Genomic DNA, 25,385 nt, shown 5'->3' with positions numbered 1-25,385 from the left:
TGGGACAAACAGCACAGGAGAGAGACACAGGGACTGTGTTTATGCAGCGCTCAGGTTGTGACAATTGAGCTGGTGGCTTTTGATGCGGTCGACTGTCCATTGCTGAGAGGTTCCTAAGGTGGGATTTTTCCAAAGTGTCTAAGGGAGTTAGGCACCCGACTCCTATTGTAATTTGAAAATCTGCCCCTCCACGCTGGGTGTATTTCAGCTACTGAATCTCATAGGTGTTTGTGTACCCGCCTGGTGAGTGTGTGTTACAGATACCGATCTGTGGGGGATCAGAGCCTGTTACACAGGCCAGCCGCAGAGCTTTCGCTCAAGCGGTAACGGCTCCTGGTTTTCGGTCACGAGGTCCTCAGTTCAATCCCTGGTGTGTCAGTCACAGTGGCGGCCATCAGATTCGCTCTCAGGCTCTGACATGTATGTTCAGATTGTACAGCCCCGTATGCTACATGGGGCCAGGCCTCCTGCAGGAAGGGCCCACAAACCACGTGGTGTGCAAAGGGTTGTGTGTGCAGGGAAGGGGGGGGCTATACTTGTAGCACAGATCTCTTACCTTCACCCTCTCTTTCTGCACCCCTTTTTTTCCCTCCTCGCCAGAGAGCTTTGGTGGAGACTCATCTGAATCGGATCCGGAGCCTGGAGCAGCAGTTGAGACAGAGAGATGGCAACTCCTTCCAGAACCTCAACTCCCAGCTGCAGAACCAGGAGGTCCAATACCTGTCTCTCCATGGCAGCCCTGGCCTGACACATGGTGAGTCTTTCACTTCTGGCCCGGGAAGATGTTTGGCTTTCCCCAGCGTGGACCCTTCATAATGTTGTCCATTGTAGAGGGACTTGTAATACATGGGGGGCTTATGCCCTCGCTGGCCATGATTCCCAGCTCCGTAAGGCCACTTTTCTGCTCACTGCATTCTGGGGCAGTCATGGGCCTGCTCAGTCACTGGTGTTTAGAGCAGCCTCAGGGTTGCTCTAACTTGGTCCGCTTTGCATGGCGTTGTATGGGCCCTGGGAAGCAGAGAATAGTTGGAGTGCGCTGCCCTCTCCCTCCCCATCCCAGCCCTCAGAATGGAGTCCCGCTATGAGCTCAGTGAATATTTTATAGGGTTTCTAGATTTTAGCACCAAAAGGCATCATTATGACTGTCTAATCCAGTGGTTCTCAACCCAAGGCCCATGGGCTGCTTGTGGCCCAATCAGCACGCAGCTGCGGCCCATGTGACATCCTCAGGGCCATATTGGTAGTATATATATTGTGTGGATGCAGCCCACCTAACACATCAAGAGCTGCATGTGTGGCCCACAAAGGTAAATAGGTTGAGAACCACTGGGCTAATCTAACCTCCCGCACAACGCAGGCCGTGGAATTATACCATCCATAAGAACGGTCAGACCATAGGTCCATCTAGCCCAGTGTCCTGTCTTCCGACAGTGGCCAATGCAGGTGCCCCAGAGGGGATGATTCCTCCTTCTGTTCATTAAGTGATCCATCCCGTCGCCCATTCCCAGCTCCTGGCAAACAGTGGCTAGGGACACCATCCCTGCCCATCCTGGTGAATAGCCATTGATGGACCTATCCAGGGGTGGTTCTGAGTCCGGCCTGTTAGCTTACGGAGTACTGTGGGCTGTTGATGCTCTCGGTATATTTATGTCCCCCTGCTGAAAAGAACGGCTCTTGGCCACACGTCTCTATGGCCCCGCGCCCGGTTTGCTAGGCCGCTCGAAGGGCCCGGGGATCAAAACCCGTGCGGAGGCATGGTGCTTTCCGGCCAGCAGAGGGCACTGCCGCCCCTCCGTTTGTCGCTTCTGTTTCTAAAGCCTGCCCCAAGCCCGGTTAATGGCCCGTTTCAGACTCCCTGCCACCCGGAAACACCAAGTCTGTTTCCACGGCTTTCGTGAGGGAGATTGCGCCGGCCACCTGTTCACAACTGGGTGGCAGCTCCCGATGAAGTGACAGCCATCGGCACTCTGATGGCACCCGGCTCTCCGAGCGGGAGGGTGGCTTTGAGGATGCTGGCCAAGTTATGCCACGCTCTGGGAGCGAGGCACCGTTCTCCTCTAGAGTCACGGGGTGGGCGGGGGGGAAGGAGAGAGGCGCAGAGACCTGGGTGGGGGGGGAAGCAAGCTCCTGGTTCCATGCCTGGACCCCACCCCTCTGTGAGCTGCTGTCAGAGTGGACCACAAAGCAAACCCACCGGCTCTTTGATCACCAGCTGCTTCTCCTAGTGGTGGTTTCACCAATGAGTGCCGAGGGGGCTTTGCTGGTGGTGGGAGAATGAATGGCTGATTTTCCCCCCCAGCCGCCCCCGGCTGCTTGTGGCTTGACTCATGTTAAAGGTTCCCAAGATTCGAATGATCCCCCTGCCATAGAAAAGGGACCCCCAGCCACCCCCTGTGACTTCTTCACCCCTGAGAGCCACAGCTGCCAGCCTGATCCGTCCAGTGCAGGCACTTAGGGGATGAGCTGCAGCGGAATAAAGATGCTCTAATCACGGCAGCTATCCGGGGCGAGTCACTGGGGCGAGCGTGAAACCTGCCGGTCAATATCATTAAAAGGAGGAGTCGTTGAAAACCCAAGAGGAAGCTGTCACCTTGGGTGTCCGGGAACCAGACGTGGGCTGCTGGCCAGCTCAGCTGGATCGATGGATGCCCGCTGGGGATCTGGTCCCTTGGCCCCAGTGGAGTGACGCTGGTTTGCCCCAGCGAGGGATCAGGCCCTGGGGCTTTTAAGCCGGAGCTCTCAGGCAGGTTCTTGCTGCTCTTACTGGGAGAGCGCGTAACACGGACATGGGGCTGCTTGGTGTATCTGGTCACGTCTCCTCCTAGTGACCAGCCCTGGCTAGGAGAGGGGCCTGGCTAATGCCGTCACTCTGCCGGCTCTAGGGGCAGCAGGCAGTGCCTTTGAGGTGCAGGGCCCTGGTTTGCTCCTAGCTGCAGACTGGGGTGCCCATTTGTCCGTGGCTTCTGTTCCCTGGGCGCTTCTTGCTTTGCTCTGTTACACACACAGGGCTGGTCATTCGCCTCTTTCTGTGGGGCTGATCCCAATAGGGCTTTTGTGTTCTGACCTCCCCCCAGGAGAGGGATGCTGGCGGGAGGGAGCCAGCCTGTGCCAGTTGGGGTGGGTCTGCCTCCCCCCATCACCTCCCTTCACCGGCATTGTCCTATCCCTCTCTCCAGTGCTGGATCGGTCCATGAGCTGGCAGAGCTCCCGCAGCCTGGAGCAGCCCAGCGAGCTGGAGGTGCACAGGCTGGAGGCTGAGCTGGAGGAGGCCCGGCACGAAGCCCAGAGCTCGCAGCGCCGGGAGGAGCAGCTGAAGGCAGAGTGCGAGAGGCTGCAGTCTGAGCTGAAGCAGCTCCAGGAGACCCGGGCGCAGGTGAGGGGGCAGTCGGGCCGCTGCGGGTGTTTGTCTGGGCCCGATTGTGCCCTGGACTCCTTGCAGGATCAGGCCTCGTGAAAGACCGGAGGCCCAGTCCTGGCTGGGGCCTTGTTGGCATTTGGAATCGGGACTTCTGTTTGCCGGGAGCTCCCAGGGCTGGTTGTAAACCTGTGTCTCCCCCCACAAGCTGAGAGCTCAGGCAGGGCCGGGTCCCGCTCTCGGCCTCCCTGCTGTAACTCTGGAGCCTGGGTGGAGTCATGACCGACAGAGAGCCGAGCCCGGTCCTGGTATCTTTCCCTGGCAGAGGGGGCAGCTGCTTGTCAACCGGAAGGAGATCTCCAAGCGCACAGGGATTATTGGCTCTGCCTGATCCCTCTGGCAGGGGGCTCGCACTTGGCTGCGGGAGTTTGGAGCTCTCTGCTTTGTGTCCCCCGGGGTCCCGTCTCTGGTGCAGAGACGTGGGGCCGGTAGGACTGGTGCAAGGTTTGCGCTGCTGGCCCTTACTTAGGCTAGAGGCAGTGGGACACTGGGGGAGATGGCTGTGCCCCTTCTGTGGCTGATCCACAGATGATAGCCTGCCACCGCCCTCTGCTAGCGGGCCAAGTCCTGCAGCTCAAATGCCAGATGCCGGTTCTCTGGGGCTAGAGGCCCTTGGTCCAACCCCTGCAGCTGACCCCAGCTGTGCCTCCCCTGGGGAAGGGATTCCATGTGGCGGCTTGATAGGGGTGTGTGGATCTCAGTCTATCCTGAGAGAGCAACACCCGGGGAGAGAGGGGATGGCTGGGTTACCAGCTGTGGAGACTGAGAAATCTATCGGGACCGGGATGGGAGCCACCCTGGAACGTGTGCATGAAGGGTTAGGGTGCCCTGCTGATGGTAATGGGCGGTTTGTCTGATGTTCCCTAGGACCTGGCGACCAGTCAGTCGGAGCGGGACATGGCCTGGGTGAAGAAAGTCGGTGATGACCAGTAAGTGCCCGTCAGTATGGACGGACGTGCTTCTGCGCAACCCGGGGAAGGGGGAGAATCCTGCTCCGCCCGATGCAGGATGTGGGTGGCCAGAGCTGCAGGGCGAATGACTTGGCAGCTGGATGCTTCTCTTGTCCCTGAGACGGCCCAGGGACCTTGGTCTGAAATGGCTCTTAGTGGGAGAGAGACGGTGAGCGGCACGGTGAAAGGGCCCCGTCCCTCAGCTGTTTGCCTGCTCTGAGTCTCTGGATCAATAGTGCCCGTGGGCCCGAGCCACCAGCCCTCCCTCCCGTTGGAGTCGGTGAGCGGCGGGGGCTGCGGGATCAGGCCCTGTCTGTGTTTCCACCGGATCCAGCGCTGAACCATCCCTGGCTTCAGCTCAGCAGGGGGCCCTGACTTTCCAACGTTTCTATACTGGGCTGGGGCAGCCTGATGTTCCAAAGGGGTGGAGTGCCCGGAGCCGCCGATTGAAGTTGGCAGGTTCTTGGCGCAGTGAAAACAGGGTCCCCTTTTCGCGGCCTCAGGTCAGGCTCCCTGGATGATGGAGGCGCTTGAAACCCCTGGCTGAAAACGCAGCTGGGTATGACTTGCCCAGGGAATCTGTGCAGAGCAGGGGAGAGAACCCAGGAGTCCTGGCTCTTCGTTCCCTGCTCTAACCGCTGGCCAGCACTTCCTCCTGCTAGCCCGCTCTCCCTCCTAGGTCTTAATCGGCCAGGAAAATCTCCCCTTCCCTCTGCTGCTACCCCGCCAGGATGGGGAAATGCTCAGCCCCTCCTGGGGACTCCAGGGAAAGCCCGGTTGGTAAAGAGAGACTGCAAGGTTCCCCTGCCGCGGAGCAATGGCTGGACCGTGCCTCTGGAGATGATACAACCCGGTACCTCCTCTGCTGCCCAGCTGACTCTCAGAGCCCCTTAGCGCCTGTCTCCTCCCCCCATGGGCTCCTGCTGGCCCCCCTGGCCTGGCAGTGAGATTCCCGGGGTGAGGGTCACCGCGGGAGCTGTGTGTAGCTGGGGATGGGTTTGGCCGTGGGGGGGCTAGGGGGCTGCAGTGTGTGGCGGAGGGATACTTTGTGTGTGTGTGTGTGGGGGGGGGTGAGTACAGCATGTGGATAGGGGTACCTAGGGGAGGGCATGGGGGGGGTGTGGTCTGTGGTGCAGGGCTATCAGGGGAAGAGGGTGGTGTGGCGTAGGGATACTGTGGGGAAGGGAGTGGGGGTAACAGCATGTGGCGTATGGATACCGGGGGGAGGCAGGGCTAGTGGCAAATGGCGTAGGGATACTGTGTGATGGGGCAGGTACGTGGCATAGGGATCTCTCTCGGGTGAGGGCGTACACATGTGGCATAGGGATACTTGGGTGGGGGGGCAGCAGCGTGTGGTGTAGGGATATCTGATGCGGGGGGGGGGCAGCGTGTGGTGTAGGGATATCTGATGCGGGGGGGGGGGCAGCGTGTGGTGTAGGGATATCTGATGGGTGGACTCTAGCGTTTGGCTTAGGGATACCTTGGGGAGTGGGGTGGGCAGCATGTGGTGTAGGGATATCTGATGGGGGGGGGACAGCGTGTGGTGTAGGGATATCTGATGGGGGGGGGACAGCGTGTGGTGTAGGGATATCTGATGGGGGGGGGACAGCGTGTGGTGTAGGGATATCTGATGCGGGGGGGGACAGCGTGTGGTGTAGGGATATCTGATGCGGGGGGGGACAGCGTGTGGTGTAGGGATATCTGATGGGGCGGGGGGGGACAGCGTGTGGTGTAGGGATATCTGATGGGGCGGGGGGGGACAGCGTGTGGTGTAGGGATATCTGATGGGGCGGGGGGGGGACACAGCGTGTGGTGTAGGGATATCTGATGGGGCGGGGGGGGGACACAGCGTGTGGTGTAGGGATATCTGATGGGGCGGGGGGGGACCAGCGTGTGGTGTAGGGATATCTGATGGGGCGGGGGGGGACAGCGTGTGGTGTAGGGATATCTGATGGGGCGGGGGGGGACAGCGTGTGGTGTAGGGATATCTGATGTGGGGGGACAGCGTGTGGTGTAGGGATATCTGATGCGGGGGGGGACAGCGTGTGGTGTAGGGATATCTGATGGGGCGGGGGGGGGACAGCGTGTGGTGTAGGGATATCTGATGGGGCGGGGGGGGACAGCGTGTGGTGTAGGGATATCTGATGGGGCGGGGGGGGACAGCGTGTGGTGTAGGGATATCTGATGGGGCGGGGGGGGGACACAGCGTGTGGTGTAGGGATATCTGATGGGGCGGGGGGGACAGCGTGTGGTGTAGGGATATCTGATGGGGCGGGGGGGGACAGCGTGTGGTGTAGGGATATCTGATGGGGGGGGACAGCGTGTGGTGTAGGGATATCTGATGCGGGGGGGGACAGCGTGTGGTGTAGGGATATCTGATGGGGCGGGGGGGGGACAGCGTGTGGTGTAGGGATATCTGATGGGGCGGGGGGGGACAGCGTGTGGTGTAGGGATATCTGATGGGGCGGGGGGGGACAGCGTGTGGTGTAGGGATATCTGATGGGGCGGGGGGGGGACACAGCGTGTGGTGTAGGGATATCTGATGGGGCGGGGGGGGACAGCGTGTGGTGTAGGGATATCTGATGGGGCGGGGGGGGACAGCGTGTGGTGTAGGGATATCTGATGGGGCGGGGGGGACAGCGTGTGGTGTAGGGATATCTGATGGGGCGGGGGGGGACCAGCGTGTGGTGTAGGGATATCTGATGGGGCGGGGGGGGACCAGCGTGTGGTGTAGGGATATCTGATGGGGCGGGGGGGGACCAGCGTGTGGTGTAGGGATATCTGATGGGGCGGGGGGGGACCAGCGTGTGGTGTAGGGATATCTGATGGGGCGGGGGGGGGACCAGCGTGTGGTGTAGGGATATCTGATGGGGCGGGGGGGGGACCAGCGTGTGGTGTAGGGATATCTGATGGGGCGGGGGGGGGACAGCGTGTGGTGTAGGGATATCTGATGGGGCGGGGGGGGGGACACAGCGTGTGGTGTAGGGATATCTGATGGGGCGGGGGGGGGACACAGCGTGTGGTGTAGGGATATCTGATGGGGCGGGGGGGGGACACAGCGTGTGGTGTAGGGATATCTGATGGGGCGGGGGGGGGACACAGCGTGTGGTGTAGGGATATCTGATGGGGCGGGGGGGGACAGCGTGTGGTGTAGGGATATCTGATGGGGCGGGGGGGGACAGCGTGTGGTGTAGGGATATCTGATGGGGCGGGGGGGGGACCAGCGTGTGGTGTAGGGATATCTGATGGGGCGGGGGGGGGACCAGCGTGTGGTGTAGGGATATCTGATGGGGCGGGGGGGGGACACAGCGTGTGGTGTAGGGATATCTGATGGGGCGGGGGGGGACAGCGTGTGGTGTAGGGATATCTGATGGGGCGGGGGGGGACAGCGTGTGGTGTAGGGATATCTGATGGGGCGGGGGGGGGACCAGCGTGTGGTGTAGGGATATCTGATGGGGCGGGGGGGGACACAGCGTGTGGTGTAGGGATATCTGATGGGGCGGGGGGGGACCAGCGTGTGGTGTAGGGATATCTGATGGGGGGGGGGACAGCGTGTGGTGTAGGGATATCTGATGGGGCGGGGGGGGACAGCGTGTGGTGTAGGGATATCTGATGGGGCGGGGGGGGACAGCGTGTGGTGTAGGGATATCTGATGCGGGGGTGGGGGGGACAGCGTGTGGTGTAGGGATATCTGATGGGGCGGGGGGGACCAGCGTGTGGTGTAGGGATATCTGATGGGGGGGGGGACAGCGTGTGGTGTAGGGATATCTGATGGGTGGACTTTGGCGTAGGGATACCAGTCCCTCGCCAAGTGGCTGCAGCCTGGCACTGCCTGGCCGGTGTAGGGAGTCTGACCCGTTCAGGGATCCGGATCTGCTTGTGCACAGTCTTGTGCACGTGCCCCCAGTGATGCGTACACACGCGCCCCGTGGCATGCGTGCCCCGTGGCATGCGTGCCCCGTGGCTGGTGTAGCAAACCCTGTGAGAAAAGCCCGGCGGGTTCTGCTCCTAGGGTCCTTCTCCCGCACGGTTTCTCCCCGCGTGCCCTCGCCCAGCGCTGGTATCACATAGCACCCGGCTGACACTTCCTGTCAACCCATCGGGAAGCGTCTCCCGGGAGAGCTGTCGCAGGCCGACAGGCGAGGCGCGTGAGCGGCCCCTGCACGGCAGAGCTCCCTGCACTGAGGGGGGCAGCCCAGGTGAAGCGGCTGGGTGGGTGCGTTCCGGGGGGGCAGCAGCGAGCTTGTCCTGGTGCCTGGCATGACGAGTGTCAGATGGGCGACGGGTTTGACCCTCCCTTCCCCACCTTGTGCCCCATGCACAAGGGCAGGGCGCAGGAGAGGTGCTCGTCCCCCGCGAGGGCATGGCCCGTGTCCCTCCGCACTCAGAGCAGGCTGGCAGTAGGAGTCTGGGGTCCTTGCTGCAGTCTCCAAAGAAGGTGGCGAAGTTCTGGGAAGCCTTGGTCGCCCCCTGGGCAGCGTCCCCAAGGGTGGAGCAGCCATGTGCGGTCCGCAGCCTGGCCCTAAAAGGTTAAACCTTGCAATACCCGGTGAGGGCGGTAGCTACGCTTCTATCAGTGCACAGAGGGGTAAACTGAGGCACAGAGTAGGAAGGTAACTTACCAAAGATCCCATTGGCTGCTGCAGGAGCTCAGTACTTCACAGAATCATAGAATATCAGGGACCTCAGGAGGTCATCTAGTCCAACCCCCTCAATCCACAATTTTTGCCCCAGATCCCTAAATGGCCCCCTCAAGGATTGAACTCACAACCCTGGGTTTATCAGGCCAATGCTCAAACCACTGAGCTATCCCTCCCGCCTGGCCCCACCCTCCCCCCGGATACTTGGACAGGAAAAGAACCCAGCAGGCCTCTGCTCTAACCACTAGTCCACAGTGTGGATCATTGGTCTGGTGGGTAGGACACTGGATGGATTTTTGGAGACCCTGGGGGCTGTTTCCGCCTCGGCCACTAACTTAGTGTGTGCAACCTTAGGTAAGTCTCTTCCCCTGTCTGTGCTTCTCTCTCCCTTCCCCACCCTGTGGTTTCCTTGGGGTAGGGACTGTGTCTCCTTCTGTATTTGTACAGCGCTGAGCACCAAGGGGGTCCCGATCTCGGGGGAGGATTCTAGGTGCTACTGTCGTGTCCTGCCGCTCGTAACGCGTGTCCTAGCGAGTTCTAGATGCCTGATCTCTCTTGTTCTCGGGGCACTGGAGAGACTCAAGCCTACCTGATGGCTTTTCTATTTCTCGCAAAGGATTATCTCCTGTTCAGTGTGACAACAGAAAGGTGGGAATATTGCACTGAGCCCTGCTAATGCCCCGGCGTGGTTATTGCACGGGCTGTCCCCAGCTCGGCCACCCCCATCTCGGGAGCGCCTGTGACTCCCGAGCGCACATCAGCTGCTGAAGAGTTGAAAATAAACGATTCAAAGCCACTTGGCCTCGCCTCCTTTTCCTGAGGCCCTGGAAGCCAATCGACTGTCTGAACTCTAATGGGCGTTGAAAAATACCTGCCATGGCTGGGAAGATGGAGATCTGCGGCTGACATATTTCTCCCCTCCCTCCTGCTGTTGAACCAGTGGTGGGTTTTGTGACCATCACTGGGAAGTCGAGGGCAGAACGCGTGGGGCTGCATGCTTACAGGGGCTTTTGGGTGTCTGTCTCCCGGCTGCCCGTTGCCTTGCCTCTTATGGTGAGGTTCATACCGGTGCTGGTGAGGGCCCCCCCTTCTCTCTCTCCTCCTTCCCCCCCCCCCCCCCCCCGCTGTGCCTGATCTGCAGAGGATATGAGCCAGCTGGGGACGCTTGACTGTGTCATTCAAATGAAATTAATGGCAGCTCCTGCTTTTAGCTCTGGGGTTCCCCAGTTCAGTCCCTGATGTGTCTCTCACAAGGGGAAGGCGTAGCAGACCAGCCATGTGTGTTGGTGGTGACATAGACTGACAATTTCCTGCAATATCCTGAACGGACTTCATTGAATTCGGTTAATGCCTTTGGGGTCCATTGTCTTAAAAATCCCTGTGTGTGTGTCCCTGGTGGAATTGTCTGTTTCCACAGGAAGGGTGAATAGAACAGCAGGGGGTGACTGACGGGGCAGATTCACTCAGGTTGTAACACCTCCGGAGAAACGGCCCCAACATGCACTAGGATTTGGATAAGGAGCCTGGTTTTAAACAGGCCTTCTTCCTGATCCAGCAAACGGACAGGTCCAGGGAGGGCCCCGAACCTTAGGGAGGGTTGGAAGGACTGGGGCTTGTTCGATGCTGAAGCAGTGATGAACTGGTAACCTCAAGGACTTCCCTGGGGTGGGTGGGGGAGGGTTGAAGAACTTACCCCGACCCTAGCAGGGATTCGGGCAGGATGAGTTCTGGTGAGCTCATTAGCGTGCACGTGGGTTCTTGCGTTATTCGTAATGTTTTCTCTGTGATACTTTTTACCTTCAGAGCAAAGTAGGCTTGCCTGGGAAGTGCCGTGTGGTGACTTCTAACTGTTGACAATCGCTCGATGGTCAGTCTCGGACAGCCTGTCTGTGCTGGGAAATACACAGTGAAAGGCAGGGAACTGGGCAGCCTGGAAACACCCTGGCCCGAGGGGAGAGAGATGCGGGGCTCCGTCCAAGAGAGGCAATAGCTGGGGAGCTGGCAGCCTGACAGCGGATGCCCTGGAAGGGCGATACAGGTGCAGTTGTCCTGAACTGTGGCGCTGGGGTAACTGATCATACAGAGGCACTGATTCTGTTCTGTGGAGGCTTGGTCAGGCTGCTCCTTCAGTTTAAAGAGGACTGGAATTGGCTGTAAACAGCCCCTCAAAATCCCCCTTCCTGCTCCACCCATCCCCATCCCAAGTAGCGACTGGATGGAGGTCAGTTAGAGCAGACCTAAGCCACCTTCACCCTCTCTGTCCGAAGTGAAAGAAAGGAGTCACTGAGAAGCAGGCCCCAGAATGGAGAATCGGGCCCATGGTTCCCGCTGGAGGCCACAGCAGAGACGGGCCCGGCAGTGAAGGAATCATGTAACGCTGGCCCCATCAGGGCGCCATGCAAATCCTTCCATCGAGTCAGTGTTGTCCAGGGACTGGCTGCTCCAGGCTGTAACAGGGCCTGGGAAAACAGCTCCTGTGAGGCAACTGGGTGCCCGCCAAACGTGGGGAACAGTTGGGATGGCCGGGGGCTCTTTGGAGGCCTCCACGAAATGAGTTGCGGGGGTCTCAGTCCGGTCCACAACGCAAAAAAGGGCCCTTAGCTGGCACTCTCATTAGCGGTCTTGCCGGGGAGGCTGTGGATCGAAAGGAGGGGCGGTTGGATCTCCATTCTTGCCCTCGGCAGTGGTGTCTCCAGGCTGGGGCCGCGAGCGTGATGCTTGGCCCGGCCCTGAACTGCAGAGCAGGGGACTCCCGATTTCAGCGCTCTCCAACTCGGGCGCCCGAGAGAAAGTTCCAGGGCTCCCATCCAATCCTGGGCACATGCTGGCACAGCTCCCTGGGCTTCGACGGAGCGCCTCGCCATTGGCAGCTGGCTGCAAGTCCGGCCGAGACGGGAACTGGCCTCTCTGAACCATGCAAGGCGCAGCCGTCCTCCCTGGGAGGACACCTCCATAATTAAACTATCGCAGAGTCAGCCCGCTGGAAAACAGCCCCCGCCTGCCTGCCTGCTCCAGCGTCTGGGATTCCCCCGCCCACTGCCCGTCCCTGAGTATCATCTGGGTAAACATTTGGTGTGCTTCCAAGTCGGCTCCTCCGCTCAGGAAGCTGATTACTGGATTCCCTCTTTCGTTAGCTCTGCTCTGCTGGGAATCCCTCCCCAGGGGATCCCCTGGCTCATTTCCTGCACACAAGGCCCATGCCAGTGCCGCTGTAGCGGCTAATCAGGCCGAATCCGAGGCAGGATCTAAAGGGGGTGGAGATGCACCTTCCGAAGTGTGTGTGTGGAGGGGTCCCTCACGGAGCACCCCTCCCCTCTACCGTCCTATTAAGGAGCTTCTCCTTTGGGGCTGGTGTAAGTGAGGCCTGATGGGGAGAAGAGAGTGATTCTTCAGCAGCCGGTGGTGGTTCTGGGTCAGTGCTAACTGCTTGGATTCCTTCTCCCTGTCCCCTCCGACCTTCTAGCTAGCCTGGAAGTCGGTAGCTAGTGAGCCCATCCTGTGTTCCCACGCGGCAGGTGTGTGTAAGAGATCAGAGGGTACCAGCCCCGACGGGGCATGCACCGCCATTATTCCAGCTTCTTCTTGTTCTGGGATGGATTTCTATCTTGTGATGCTTTGCACTTCCGGGGCGCTTTTCACGCCAGGCTTCAAAAGTGCTTTAGTGAGAGCTAATTAATGAAGCCTCTGCACCGCTCTGAGTTGGGGGATGGGCCGGGACGAGGAGCTGGGCCATCTGGATTCTGTTCCTGCCTTCTCTTGTGCAACCCTGGTGCAAGTGGCTTCCTTGCTCTGTGCCTCGGTTTCCCTGTTTGTAAAAGGGGGTGGGGGGATGGTGGTATAAAGCATCCTGACACTGACTTCATTAACGCTTGCCAGGAGCTTTGTTGTAAGAGTCCCAGTGACTCTTCTTTCCTTAGCCTGTTTTGCTGACAAGGAAACTGATGAGCAGTGAGTTAGTGGCAGAGCAGGGACCGTAACTCAGGAGTCCCGGGTCTCAGTCTGCGTTTGAGCCGGGAGGTGAGGTGCTATTCCCGGCTCATGTCCATGGTCCCGTGTTAGCTCGAACAGAGCTAGCCTGCTGAAAACAGCAGCATAGCCCGGGCAGCAGTTTGGGCTAGCTCCCGGAGTATGTACCCTGGGGGTCTGGGCAGGCCGTACTTGGGTGGCCACAGCACCCCCCGCACCCCTAGTTCCAGCACCGATGACTGCGGGTACGTGGACGTGAGCTGCAAATCGCACCTCCTGGCTCAAACTTAGTCCTGTGGTCTACTAGCCGACGCTTCCCCCAAGTGCCTGTGTAAACCTCTTGGGTTTTTCTGGGCCTCGTCATATGCGGCTCACACAGACGCAGGCCCTCCCTGCCGCCCCCCAGCACTGACGCACAATCCTATTAAATGATTGGTGAAGAATGCATATAATCTAAATCTGTCACATCAAAATCTATACTCTGAGAACGCCAGCGATAACCCCCCGCCCATCCCCTCCAGGAAGGAAGGAAAGATCTTTGCACCTTGAATGTGTCATCCAGCTAATGAAATTCAGCTCTCCTGGGTCCTTAATTTAGAAGACACAGTGGCATGGAAAGTTGCCAGCTAAGAGAACTGTATTTTACACCCTGCTAGACTCGATGTGTTTGGACCATCCAGTCATGTGTCTGATTGCTGCAACTTTACTTGGGGGGCAATAACCATTTCTTTATCTCACCCTTGTGCTTAATAACGACTTCATTAAAGTCTTGTCTGGGCCTTGCTCCCCGTTCATTTAACTCAGGGGTATTTCTTTTGTTTGTTCCTTTGTTTCACTGTAAGTGGCATTGGCCGGGCACTGCTGTGAGGACGCTTGCAGGGGTGTTTTTTTTTTTTTTTTCTTTCTTTCTTTGCAACACACCCTAGCTCAGAGAGGTGTGATGCGAGCTTTTGATCTCTGGGAGGCCAGCTGCATTTGCATGATCTCATTCTAAAAGTGATTGTTTCAGGGTGGGGAGCGCGAATAAAATGTGTGAAAAGCAAAACACCACTGGCATTCTCTAGCTGTTTGTGCTGAGCAATGAAAGCCCTTAGCAGAGAGCCAGGACACCTCTGCAGCTAGACGCAGGGAGAGGAGAATAAAGATTTTGAATGAACTGTAAGTACATACTCCCATTGATCGACTCCTCTGCAAAAGACAGATGGTGCTTGGTGCTGGAACCTAGCTGTGAGGGCCTCTCGTGGCTAAATGAACTCCCCTCCCCTTCCTCCTAAGGTTTTGAAGAGTGAGTTTATGTAGCCCCCCTGCATCCAGCGGGACATATTTGGTCTCTCATTGTGTGCGGAGACCCAACTGCAGTGTCTGAATGGCTCGGCTGCTGGGAACTCTTCAGCTTTGCTGACTGCTCCCCTTGGCCCTAAGCACAGCACGAGTTTGCTTCAGAGAGCACGAGTCCATGTGTGTAAGAGGCGCACTGTGAGGCTAGCGGCAAAGCATGTGGGTTCTGCTCCCAGCTATGCTGCCTGGCCTTTGCGGTAGCACCCAGAGGTTCCAGCCCAGGATGCCTGGGTTCTATTTCTGACTTGTTTGGGGTGAAACTTACCCCCTGTGCACCCAAGAGCCAGCACCAGGTGTAGTTGCCACCAAAGCCTTGAAAGGTTTAAAATTGAGCAAGCCACTTAATCTTGTCTGGGCTTGATTCTTTCCGGGTGTCAATGGAGTGGATTTCATTGATGTCACTAGAGTTAACTCCAGATTTACAAAAAGAAAAGGAGGACTTGTGGCACCTTCGAGACTAATCAATTTATTTGAGCATAAGCTTTCGTGAGTTACAGCTCACTTCATCGGATGCATCCAGATTTACATTAGCATAAGCAGATACCGCCATTGTGTGTAAACGCCAGTATCCTAAACTGACTTGTGTGGGGGGGGAGAGTTTTGCTTTAATCAGGACTTGCGTGATTTGATCTTTCCAGAGGGTGGGAGCTGGATTTACTCTGGCTAGTTCAATGGTGGCATTCATCTTGGTTTCTCACTGGCTGTTTATTTTTTTAAATTTTGCCAGTTTACGGTGCCGAAAATAAAGCCGGATCTGCTGTCCGTGGGGCGTTTCTACCACGCGATGGTTTGAAATGCCACAAGAAGATAGGTTTCAGAGTCGCAGCCGTGTTAGTCTGTATTCGCAAAAGAAAAGGAGGACTTGTGGCACCTTAGAGACTAACCAATTTATTTGAGCATGAGCTTTCGTGAGCTACAGCTCACTTCATCGGATGTAGCTCACGAAAGCTTATGCTCAAATAAATTGGTTAGTCTCTAAGGTGCCACAAGTCCTCCTTTTCTTTTCACAAGAAGATAGCATCTTGCTTTATTTCAGTTCTGGAGCATTAAGGAACCTTCGTGAAAAATATAATCACAAGTTTGTTTGTTTTTTTTAACTCTCCCCCATATGTGACTGAAATAACAGATATGGAACGCCACCTGTCCCAGCATGTATCCGTGCTAATCGCAGGATTCCTCTCCTATATCTAATGTCCGAACACGTCTGTGGCCTCTTAGACATTGACAATCTGGATCCTCCTGCTTCAGAACTGAAGGAGACCCTCCTTCGGCTACATGCAGTTACAGCTGGGTAGGAAACGATTGTCCCATCCTGCAAAAAGCTTTTTAGAGTAAAATAAATGCCCCGTTCCACACTGGGGACAAAACCAAGACCTTTGCTCACTTTTTGAAAAATGAGAGACTGACCGACCCTCCCGCCCCAGAGCAGCGAATAGCCTGGTGGTTAGGCACTCACATGACATGTGCAGGAGCTGCCTTCAAGCCCTGCTCCAAACCAGGCCGAACGGGGACCTGAACCTGTCCCTCCTACGTCGCAGGGGAGCATCCAAGCCATTTGCGATTGGGACATGTCACTCTTGCTTTGACGAGAAAGTCCATCCTGCACCTGAAACGCCTTCTTGCCACAGCTTTTGTCGAAACTGACTGACCTTTTCCGACAAAAAGTTTTTGGTTTCTGCAAATCGGCCCTTTCTGACCCCCCCCCCCCCCCCAAAAAAAAAGTTGAGCTGAAAAATTCTGAACTAGTACTAGCTGCAGTACAAGGCCTATGGCAGGCAGTTATGCAGTTCCGATGGTCTCCAGCAGAGAGCAGCGGTGACTCAGCCTCACACCAGTTCATTGCACTGGCTGCTCAGGGAACGGACTTTTAGTTGCAAAATCGATGAAATGACGACAGAGCAGAGATGAAACACGTGAGCCTTTAGTCCTGGTCGTACTCCTGCTGAGGTTAAATGGCAGGATCTCCAGGTCCTATGGCAGGATCAGATCCTCGGCTGGTATCATTTGGAGTAGCTCCATGGAAGTCAGGATTGCTGGGGGAGATCTAGCTCAGGGGATCTTGAAAAAAGCCCGATGGTAAAGGGGACAAAAATGCCGCTGAAGATAACCAGGCCTTTAGTTTGTGAAACTCTTATGTGTCATTCCGCTACACATTCCTTGCTACTTGCCCTGGCTTCAAAAATCGCCTTGGAAAATTAAAAAGGAATCAACAAAAGCCCTCCAGAGTTTTGAAAGAAATAACGGTGCTGAGAAAAATGGCCGTAGTTTAGACAAACAAACAAAGAGCAGGTTTCAGAGTAACAGCCGTGTAGTTAAGGTCAGTTCTTCTGTGTAACGCTGCAAGACGCTCACTGATTTCCCCAAGGGCCAAGTCTCTGCTCCGGCGTGCTGCTGGGAAACAGTTGTGTGGAGTTACGCTGCTCTACCAAAGGGAGGAATCCTGGCTCTGTTCAGGGAGGGGATGGAGCAGAGATGATTTGGGATAGTCCATAGAACTAGGATTAGGATTCAGGAACTGATTCTAAGGAGGGCCTGAATAGCAGGAAAGGCTGGTAGACAGGGAGCTCTGCTGGTGTGGGATTGTCTCCCAAGGGGGGCAAGGCATTTTGAGCCCTCTGTCACTCCTGGATGGTCTGATTCTGAGCCCCCGGTGGGGCCCGATTCTGGTCTCATGCCACCTTTATGCCGATTTGCTCTGGCACAAGTGAGAGCTGACTCAGAGCCTCATGTTTAGAGACGCTATGTAATCCGCCACGCCATGTTGAAGTCAGTGGGAGCTGCGGGTGGGCACTGCCTCTGAACATCAAGCCCTGAAACTGATGCCTGGAGAAGGAATGAATAGCTAGTGGCTGCATGTCCTTGGGGATTCTTGCAAATGGGGCAGGGGAGCATGCCCTCTGAGCGGGTTTGTAAGACTTCCTGTCCTGCCCCTGCTCCTCTCTCGGTTTGAGAGGGTAAGTCTCTGATACAGAAACTGACTCAGCTGAGGAGTTTACAGGGTAAAAATCTCAGAGGCTGACCCGCTTTTCCAAGTAATGCTTTGTTTTCTAAAAAACTACGAGCCTGATTCTGATCCCCGGCCAGAGAAGCACCCCTGAAGGCAATGAAGTGTAATGTGAGGTCACTGTGGGAGGGGAAGGACGGGTGAAAGCATTTTACCCGGGAACCCCTCTCTTTCACTTTTTCTTGCTTATTAAGTAACCCCCAAATATCAGGAAGATTATTGATTTACTAGAATTTCTTCAGTGTTGCCTACCCGAACCGTCCCAGACTTGTGAGTCCTGGCCCCAGAAAATTGTGAGATTGGCTTTAAAATCGTAAGATTTTGAAAAACAATATAACAAATTTGGATTTGGTTTTTTTTGCTTTCTGATTTCTGAGCCTTTCCTCTATGCTCAGGCCACATTTTCTGGCTTTTATCTGCAGCCATAAGGACTAGACACGTTTTGTTTGTTTTGAATGAAAGCTGAGTTTTTCCCATAGTCACATGTCTCCAGGGACTGGGTCTTTAATATCTCAAAATATCACAAGACTCATGGTAAAATTGCAAGAGTTGACAATCCTGCTTTGGACAGTTTCAGCGGGTCAGATACTTTGCCATGCTCGATTTTACGCCATAATTCCCATTGAAACCAACGAAGAGTTCTGCCTAAAGACAAATATGTGCTGTGGATTGCCACCATGGTCAATAGGAGCTCTTGCTACTCAGCATCTCTGAAGATATGGGCCCTTCCTCTTTTCCCCTCTGATTGCAGATCAGATCCTGGACTTTGCTTGAAGGATTTAGAGTCAAATTACGATCTTGGTTCCACCAGGATCAAGCCAAAGTCATTCCACACACCAGTGCAAATGGAGTGACTCCGTATTGATGCTGGTCTAACCGAGAGCAAATTTCTGCCCCAGATGCAGCTGAGTGCTTTCTCGTGAGGTTGAGAAAAAGAATCTCTTGATGTGTTTGAGGCTATTGGTTTCTTTCTCCATGATCACTCATCAGTCATCCTTTAAGCTTTGCAGTGACACCGATGGCTCAGATCATCCATCCTGTGGTTTCTACATTCATGTTGATTTCCCACTGCTGGATCTGCATCTGGAGGGGGTTAGCCCCACATGGGTTTAAGAGGGAGCCTTGCATAGCTAGGAGAAGGTAGCCAGCAATCTTCCCCCACCCCCTAGGTAACATTAATCAGAAAAAGAATGGAATCCTACACAGAGAAGCACAAGGAAAGTCAAGTTGTCTATTCCTGGCATGTCAAATCGAACCTCGTCCAGAGGGACAGGACAGTGCCGGCGAGGGGGCCTGACAGTGATGTATTATTAAACAGAACAGAGTGAGTTTTCACAGACCAGATTAACTCTGCGCTGCTAAGATTAGCAAGCAAGCCGGCTCTGCTTTGTGGACAGATAAAGGATGACATGGAGCACAGGGGCTAATTCTAATGTGGCGGAGTGTAGATGGGAAAGGTGCTAGCTGGGCTCCAGGGTCTGTTTGGTTCGGTTTGGTTTCACGGCCAATAAAAGAATGCGATCGAAAAGCGAGGTTGTGAGCAGAGGCAGAAGAGTAAGCGACGGAGTTCCACGCGGCAGCCAAACTAAAGTCAATGTAGGTCACGGGCGTCCGAGCGAACATTCTTCTTCTGGAGCGAAGGGCCCGCTTCTCCCTTCGCTCGGATCCTCAGCTGCTGTAAGGCTGCGTCACTCCGCTGTCTTCAGTAGCGCTAGGCAGGTTTATGCCAGCTGAGAATCTGGCCCAATAAAACATGAAAGAAAAGGGCATGATTTCTTCCTCGCTTATTATTGGATGAGATCTTCATCTGGTATAAATCAGATTAGCTGCTAGGGACACAGGACTGGAAGGGACCTCCTGGGTGGTCAAGTCCTCTTCCTGTCCTGCCCCCCCACCTGGTATCGCAGGCAATCCCATTATCCAGCTCCACCGCGGGCTTCAGTGAAGTATGCTCACGTACACCAGCTGAGGATAAGGCCCGTTGGTCGTGGTAGCCCCTAGAGGCCACAACTGAGATCAGGGCCCTGTTGTGCCCTCTGCTGTACGTCCACATCTAAATGTATTAGCCGCGTTTTACAGATGGGGAGCTGAGGCACAGGGAGGTGAAGGGAGTTGCCCAAGGTCACCCAGGAAGTCTGTGGCAGAGGCCGGTCTTCTGATGGCCAGGGCAGTGCTTGAGCCATCCTTCCTCCTCCACCAGCGTGTCTCTCTTCACGGCAGATTTTGGCCCTCTGGTATATATAGCAATAGGATGAGGCTGCATAGTTGGTGTCCTCTGGACATGGATTAAACTTTAGGTCTGTGGTTTAGTGTGGGAGGCCGAAACAATGGCTGAGGGTTGGATTCAATTTGACAATGCTTGAGATTGTGCAGTCTGTTCTTGTGATGTCAGCTCTTTCTCCTGTTTGGCGCATACATTTTGCTGGATCACCTGCTCTGGTGCAATTCGTGCCGTTCTGGGCCCAAATCTCGTGAGACTGGCTGGGTTTGGGAGATTTCAGTTGCATCCAAATGAGTAGTAACTGGGCATCATCCACTTCTGCCGCTAACCTGGAACCCCAGTTGTAAGGGGGTTTAGATCCATGGAGTGCATTTGTCCACGTGTGATTGTGTACAGATGGCTCAGAGGATGGAGCACAAGCCACAGAGCTTTTTAGTTTTAAGTCATCAATTCAGATCTTCCATGGTTAGCAGCAGCCCGGTCAGTTCCGACTGATGGCTCTTCAAGGCCTAAGAGAGAAAAATACGTCTAAGCTTCCCCATTCCTTTCCATGCAAGGATGTCAAATTATGTAATAAATATTAATACATTAAGCAGAGTAGCCAGCCCCACTTGGTGTTTTTCTTAAAGTCCCAGCTCCCCGAGTCCTGTGATTTGGTGAGACTCTTGACGTTCATTTAAATAAAAGTAAGCTTCGAGCCCTTGTGGGTTGCAGGGCAAAGCTTGAAACTGTGGCCGCGGTGTATCTTAAAGGCTCAAAAGCCAGAAGGCAAATTAAAAATGAGCCCCCTGTTTATTATTATTTTTTAAACCTCACGATTTTTAGGCCGGTCATGAATTTTGAGGCCTGACTCCTGTTTGTTGGAACGGCCGGGGTTGTCAATACTGATTAACCCTCACAACCCCCACCCCCGACTCCCTTGGGAGGTAGATCAGTGTATCCTCTCTGCTTAGCAGATGGGAAAACTGAGGCAGGGATAGGTGCCACAAGGCCAATCAGCGAGCCGAAAATAGAATCCACATCTTGGGACTCCCAGAACGGGGTTTTAACCCCCTGCGCCTTCCTTCCTCCCTGGCAATGTGCTTGAGAAAGATGCCCTACATTTTGCAATGCAGTATTTCTCCCCCCCCCTTGTGTCAGGTCACTTACTGCACAGTCAAAAATTCTGGAAATGTAGTGAGACCCCCCCCCCCCCGCCTGTTGAGGGCAAGCAACCAAAATTCAACTATTTTTTTTTTCTTTAAGAGAAAGAAATCAACATTATTTTTAGAAGCCACACACGCCCACTCGCCCTCCCCCGTAAAGAAAAATCAGATTCGGTTTTAATTTTGGAACAAAATTTACCTCCTCAGAGTTCTCTTTTCTTGTAAATAAGGCTCGTTTTTGTAACCTGTTCTTTTCCACCTCTTTTGGGTGTGAACTGTACAGTATCTGTATTTTTAATCTTTGGCTGCCTTTTCTTTCTTTCTTTCTTTCTTTTAGCCGACTTAGTCATTCTGCCTCTCTAGTGTAGGGGAAGAGAGAGTTTTAGATTTGCATCAGATTCTCTTGTTTCAACATTTTTCTTTTGAATGGAAGATTGAGAAGATTTCCAAAACCCTTACAGGATATAGGAACACAACTTCCATTGACTTTCTGAAGTCTGCCCCAAACAGAATACCTGTGTAAAAACATGATCTTTTGAGTCCAATCTTCAAATCCTGTAAATTGACATAGCTGCATTGAAATGAATGGGCCAGATCCTCAACGGATGTTGAAGTCAACAGAGCTTCATCAGTTTATTCCAGCTAAAAATCCAGTCTTTTCTTTATTAATTTGTTTGCTGAGAGTCTAAGGATCTTAGTAAAACCACAACAAATATAACCCGGCAGCAATACATGCTAATCAAAGAAATTGACAAGATTGCAGATCTACTCTGAGAAAATCTTTATTCCTGTCTATTCCTCTGTACCTTGTGTTGTCATTTTATCAGTGTAAAGCTTACCCTTCCTTTGCACTCACGTAAAGGCACAAGAAATGGAGAATCAGACCCCCAGTGTTACGAGCTACATCTGATGTAAATATAAACAGATTTTCTAATGTCACTTAAACTACAAACAGAATGTTCTATTTCCGCCTAAAATTTTAACGCTCCCGAAAGCCGCCATGTTTTGTTTGGGTTTGTCATTTCTTTTCTAGTTTGGCCAAAGGGTGGTTCAGAGTTTGGACAGGCAGTCGGGTTTATTCGAAAACGTAATGGTGGTTTTGTTTGGTAACTTGTTCCAAATGTAGAACCCAGGTTGAGGGGCTCTGAACCACATGGTTAAAAAGTAGCAGAGATGGAAAATGGTAGCAGTGCTTAAATTGTAACTTTTCCTTCATGGGGGAAAGACGTAAGGCTCTGATCCAAAAAAGCCTTTAAGCACATGCTTAAGTATCCCCATTTATTTCCATAGGACAAGTCGTGTTATGGCTAAGTATGTGCTTAAATGGATTTGCTTGTGTGGGCTCAGTTCTAGATCTGTTGTCAGTTACCCTGGTGCACAGAGGTGAATTTCACTGAGTGCAGAACATGGCCCCTCAAAACCTAAGGCATGTTGTGAATATCAAAACAGGCTTTTTACAGGTTATAGAAAAGTTACTGACGGGGAAAAAATGAGCCTTCAGAAGTAAATTTTACAATTACAGGCTCCTGCAGACATCACACTGGTGAAAAACGCTGACGTCAATGGGGCTTCTCATGTGAGTAAAGCTACTCGTGTGCACCGGAGTTTAACTGCAGCATCAATGGGCCTGATCCTCAGCTGGTATAAATCGACATTGCTCCATTGAAGTCCATGATGGTTTGGTTTTATCTCATTGACTTCAATGGGAGCTAAATCAGACCCTGTACCTTAGTATGATTTTGTTTAAAATAAGACCTGCCCCAGCTCCCCTGAACCGCACTCTTTGGTTCTGCCTGACTGGCAGTCTGCAGACGTCAGTTTGATTTCAGACTCTCTTGCTGGGAAATGCTATGTGCTTGCTGCCTTTTTAATTTCTTGTACGTTTGCATTTTGTCGATGGTTTTGTTGCTGTACGTGCTGCAAAGGAAATCCATTTTCAAAAACAAACATGAGAGGGGGCATAAAATAATCATTAGGTAAATTAATGTAACCAGGTTCATTTGCATGGGAAGGGGAACTGGGCTGGATTGGGGAGATAGAAGAGGATTTGAATAATGCAATTCCCCCCCCCCCCCAATGGAAGAGAGACCCAGAGTACATGCTGCATCTGAACCATCATGGTTGGGAGTCTGTTATATCTCCCAAGTTAAGCAGGTAGAGATGGAGACAGAACTCAGATAGGAGACCTCTGGATCATTGCAGTTCAGCATGGGGAACTCTTCACTGTGAATGGGCATCGAGGCAGGGCCCCGGTCTGGGGTTAAGGAGGGTGCCTGTCTTTCAGACGTGAGGTTACACCAACATCCCAACTGCTTGTGGTTCTTCCAAATCCCCAAGGACCTTTGACGGGTGGTGGGATGTTAAACACGGATGTCCTGCCTTGCGGAATAGCGACCTGCCTCCCTGAATTCCTATGTTGGATACAGTATTCTGCACTTCCTGTCCTAAACTCTTGGGCAGGGTCACTGTGTTTCGCTCCAGGGCTAGCTGCCATTCAGCGGTGGGCTAGGAACTGATTGCAAAGTGCTTTAGATGAAAGCTGCAGTATAGACGCCAGTTAGTGTCCTCCACAGAACCGGAAGCTCTCTCTGCAGATGGTTCCGTTCTCCTGCCGCTGTTCACGGGAAACTCCCATGGATGCCGATGACGGGCAGAACACTATATTTCACACTGCAGGGATCTCTGTGCATTTCACAAGTCCCTAATTAGCGAATTAACCCTCCCAGCACCCACAAGGGTAGCTCATTAGCATCATCCCCTTTTTACAGGTGGGGAAGTCTGGGGCCGGGAGAGGCAACTCTCCTGGAGTCACTAAATGAGTTCAAAGCTGGGAGGAGAACCCAGGAGTCCTGACTGTGTGATCATGGGCAAATCACTTAAACTGCTCTGGTCCTTGGTGAAACGGGGAGAATTGATACTGACTCTCCAAGTGCAATAGGCTGGACGCAGGAATCGCTGGGTGAGATTCTCCGGCCTGCGTTGTACGGCAGGTCAGAAGCGATGATCAGACAGTCCCTTCAGGCTTTAAAATCTCTGAACCCGCCAAGCCTGCCTTCACAAACGTCTCTTGAGCACTTTGAAACCCGAGCGTGGGTTGCAGCAGAGCTGCTGTTATGGCTACCCTGTGCTTGTACAGCACCTGGCATAATGAAAAATCCTCATCATTATTCCATCTGGCAGGCACACAGAGCCCCATGGTACCTTCTGCTTCCCGATCCCATTGGGGCGGGGTTAACTGTTTTCGGCCATTTTCCCCCCCCCCACCCTACCCCAGTGTCTCTGGCTTAACGCTGCTGCTTTGCCCACCCCCCATGTGGAGATGGTAGATAAGCCTGTGGTTTGTGCTTTTATTTTTGCTCGGGTTTGTGCTGTTTAGCAGGAGTGCTATTCACTCACGCCATCTCGGCTTTTTGGCCGTTCTTGAGTAGGTCGTCTTCCTCTCCGCCTCTCCCCCCCCCCCCCCCCCCCCCACGATAATGCTGCTTGGGATGGGGACCTGGGGACAGGCCTTGCTACAGGCCGGCATGCAGGAGAGAGTGGAAATGTCTCCCCGACCTGCCCTGGTCTGGCCGAGGCATCACCTCGCCCAGCAAAAGCAGGGTGGGTTTTAGTGTTGCATGCTGCCATGAGGTCAAGGGGTCAAGGTCGTAGAGCTTAAGGTCAGATGGGATCTCGCCTGTGTATAGGACAGGCCCCTAAATCCCACCCAGCTGCCCCCCGCCCCAAGATGAACAACTGGAATGAGACTAAAGTATTACAGCGCTTAGAAGACTAGCCATTGCTGGTGTCACTGGGCCGCTGCCGGCATACCCGGGGCTGTGAGAAGCCACGTTGTCACCTGCCCTTAGTGTGACGAACCTGGGTCCGTGTCCACAGGGGCCAGCTGCGTGGCTCTCCCAGCCCCAGGCAACACGCGGGCTCCACTGTCCTTCCGGAAGCTAGGGATAGAGAATCCCCCCGGCATGCACTGCCAAACTGACAATAGTTCCGTCTGGTCAGGGCTTGTAATACTTTTGATCTAATTCCAGTCACCCTCTCCAGGGAGGCAGAAACTCCTCTCCAATCCCTGCACGTCCTTTTGATCCCTTCCCATTCCCCCCCTCCCCCTTGTTTCGATTGCGAGAGAGGGAGCAGGGTACAATAGCAGAGGCTGCGTCGCTCAGTGGAGCGGGTGAAATCCTGGTCCCAGCAGAAAACGGCAAAACTCCCACTGATTTAGCGGGAGCCAGGACTTCGCTCCAGGACTCCTGAATTCTACCTGCGGCTCCCCCGCTGGTTTGCGGTGTGTGGGGCAAGTTGTTGCCCCTCCTCTGCTTCAGTTTATTGGGCCTGATCTGCACTGAAGAAGTTTGACCCGCGTAACTACTTTGGTAAAAGGTGTGACCATTTTGCCGGTGTTGCTATGCCAATAAAATAATAACACCTCCCTCGTATTATAATGCTTTTCATCGGTGGCTCTCAAAGCACTTTACAAAAGAGGTTAACATCGTTTTACAGATGGGGAAACTGAGGCACGGGGAGGGGAAGTGACTCACCCCGCAGGCCAGTGGCAGAGTCACAAATAGAACCCAGGGGCTTGTCTACACGGTGCAGCAGTGTGCATCAGTGGAGTGTGAATCCTAATACACGCCAGCAATCGCCCCCTCCCGCCCCAGCAAGTTTCTAGCACTTATGGTTGTGAAAGAATCTGAAATTCCTGATCCAAG

At 54.2% G+C, this 25,385-nt stretch overlaps 1 protein-coding gene across 1 annotated transcript in view; it reads left to right on the top strand.

The window, feature by feature from the left end:
• Nucleotides 1–25,385, top strand: part of TBKBP1 (TBK1 binding protein 1) — a 45,833-nt gene that overhangs the window by 4,582 nt on the left and 15,866 nt on the right. The window contains exons 4-6 of the mRNA XM_077806489.1: nt 601–758; nt 3,196–3,373; nt 4,283–4,344. Of these exons, the coding sequence (XP_077662615.1) occupies nt 601–758; nt 3,196–3,373; nt 4,283–4,344 (398 nt within the window). The remainder of the gene's footprint in view (nt 1–600; nt 759–3,195; nt 3,374–4,282; nt 4,345–25,385) is intronic.

Source organism: Eretmochelys imbricata, chromosome 27 (assembly GCF_965152235.1).
Source record: "Eretmochelys imbricata isolate rEreImb1 chromosome 27, rEreImb1.hap1, whole genome shotgun sequence".
NCBI classification, from domain to species: Eukaryota; Metazoa; Chordata; order Testudines; family Cheloniidae; genus Eretmochelys; species Eretmochelys imbricata.
This window is presented reverse-complemented; position numbering and strand designations above follow the sequence as displayed.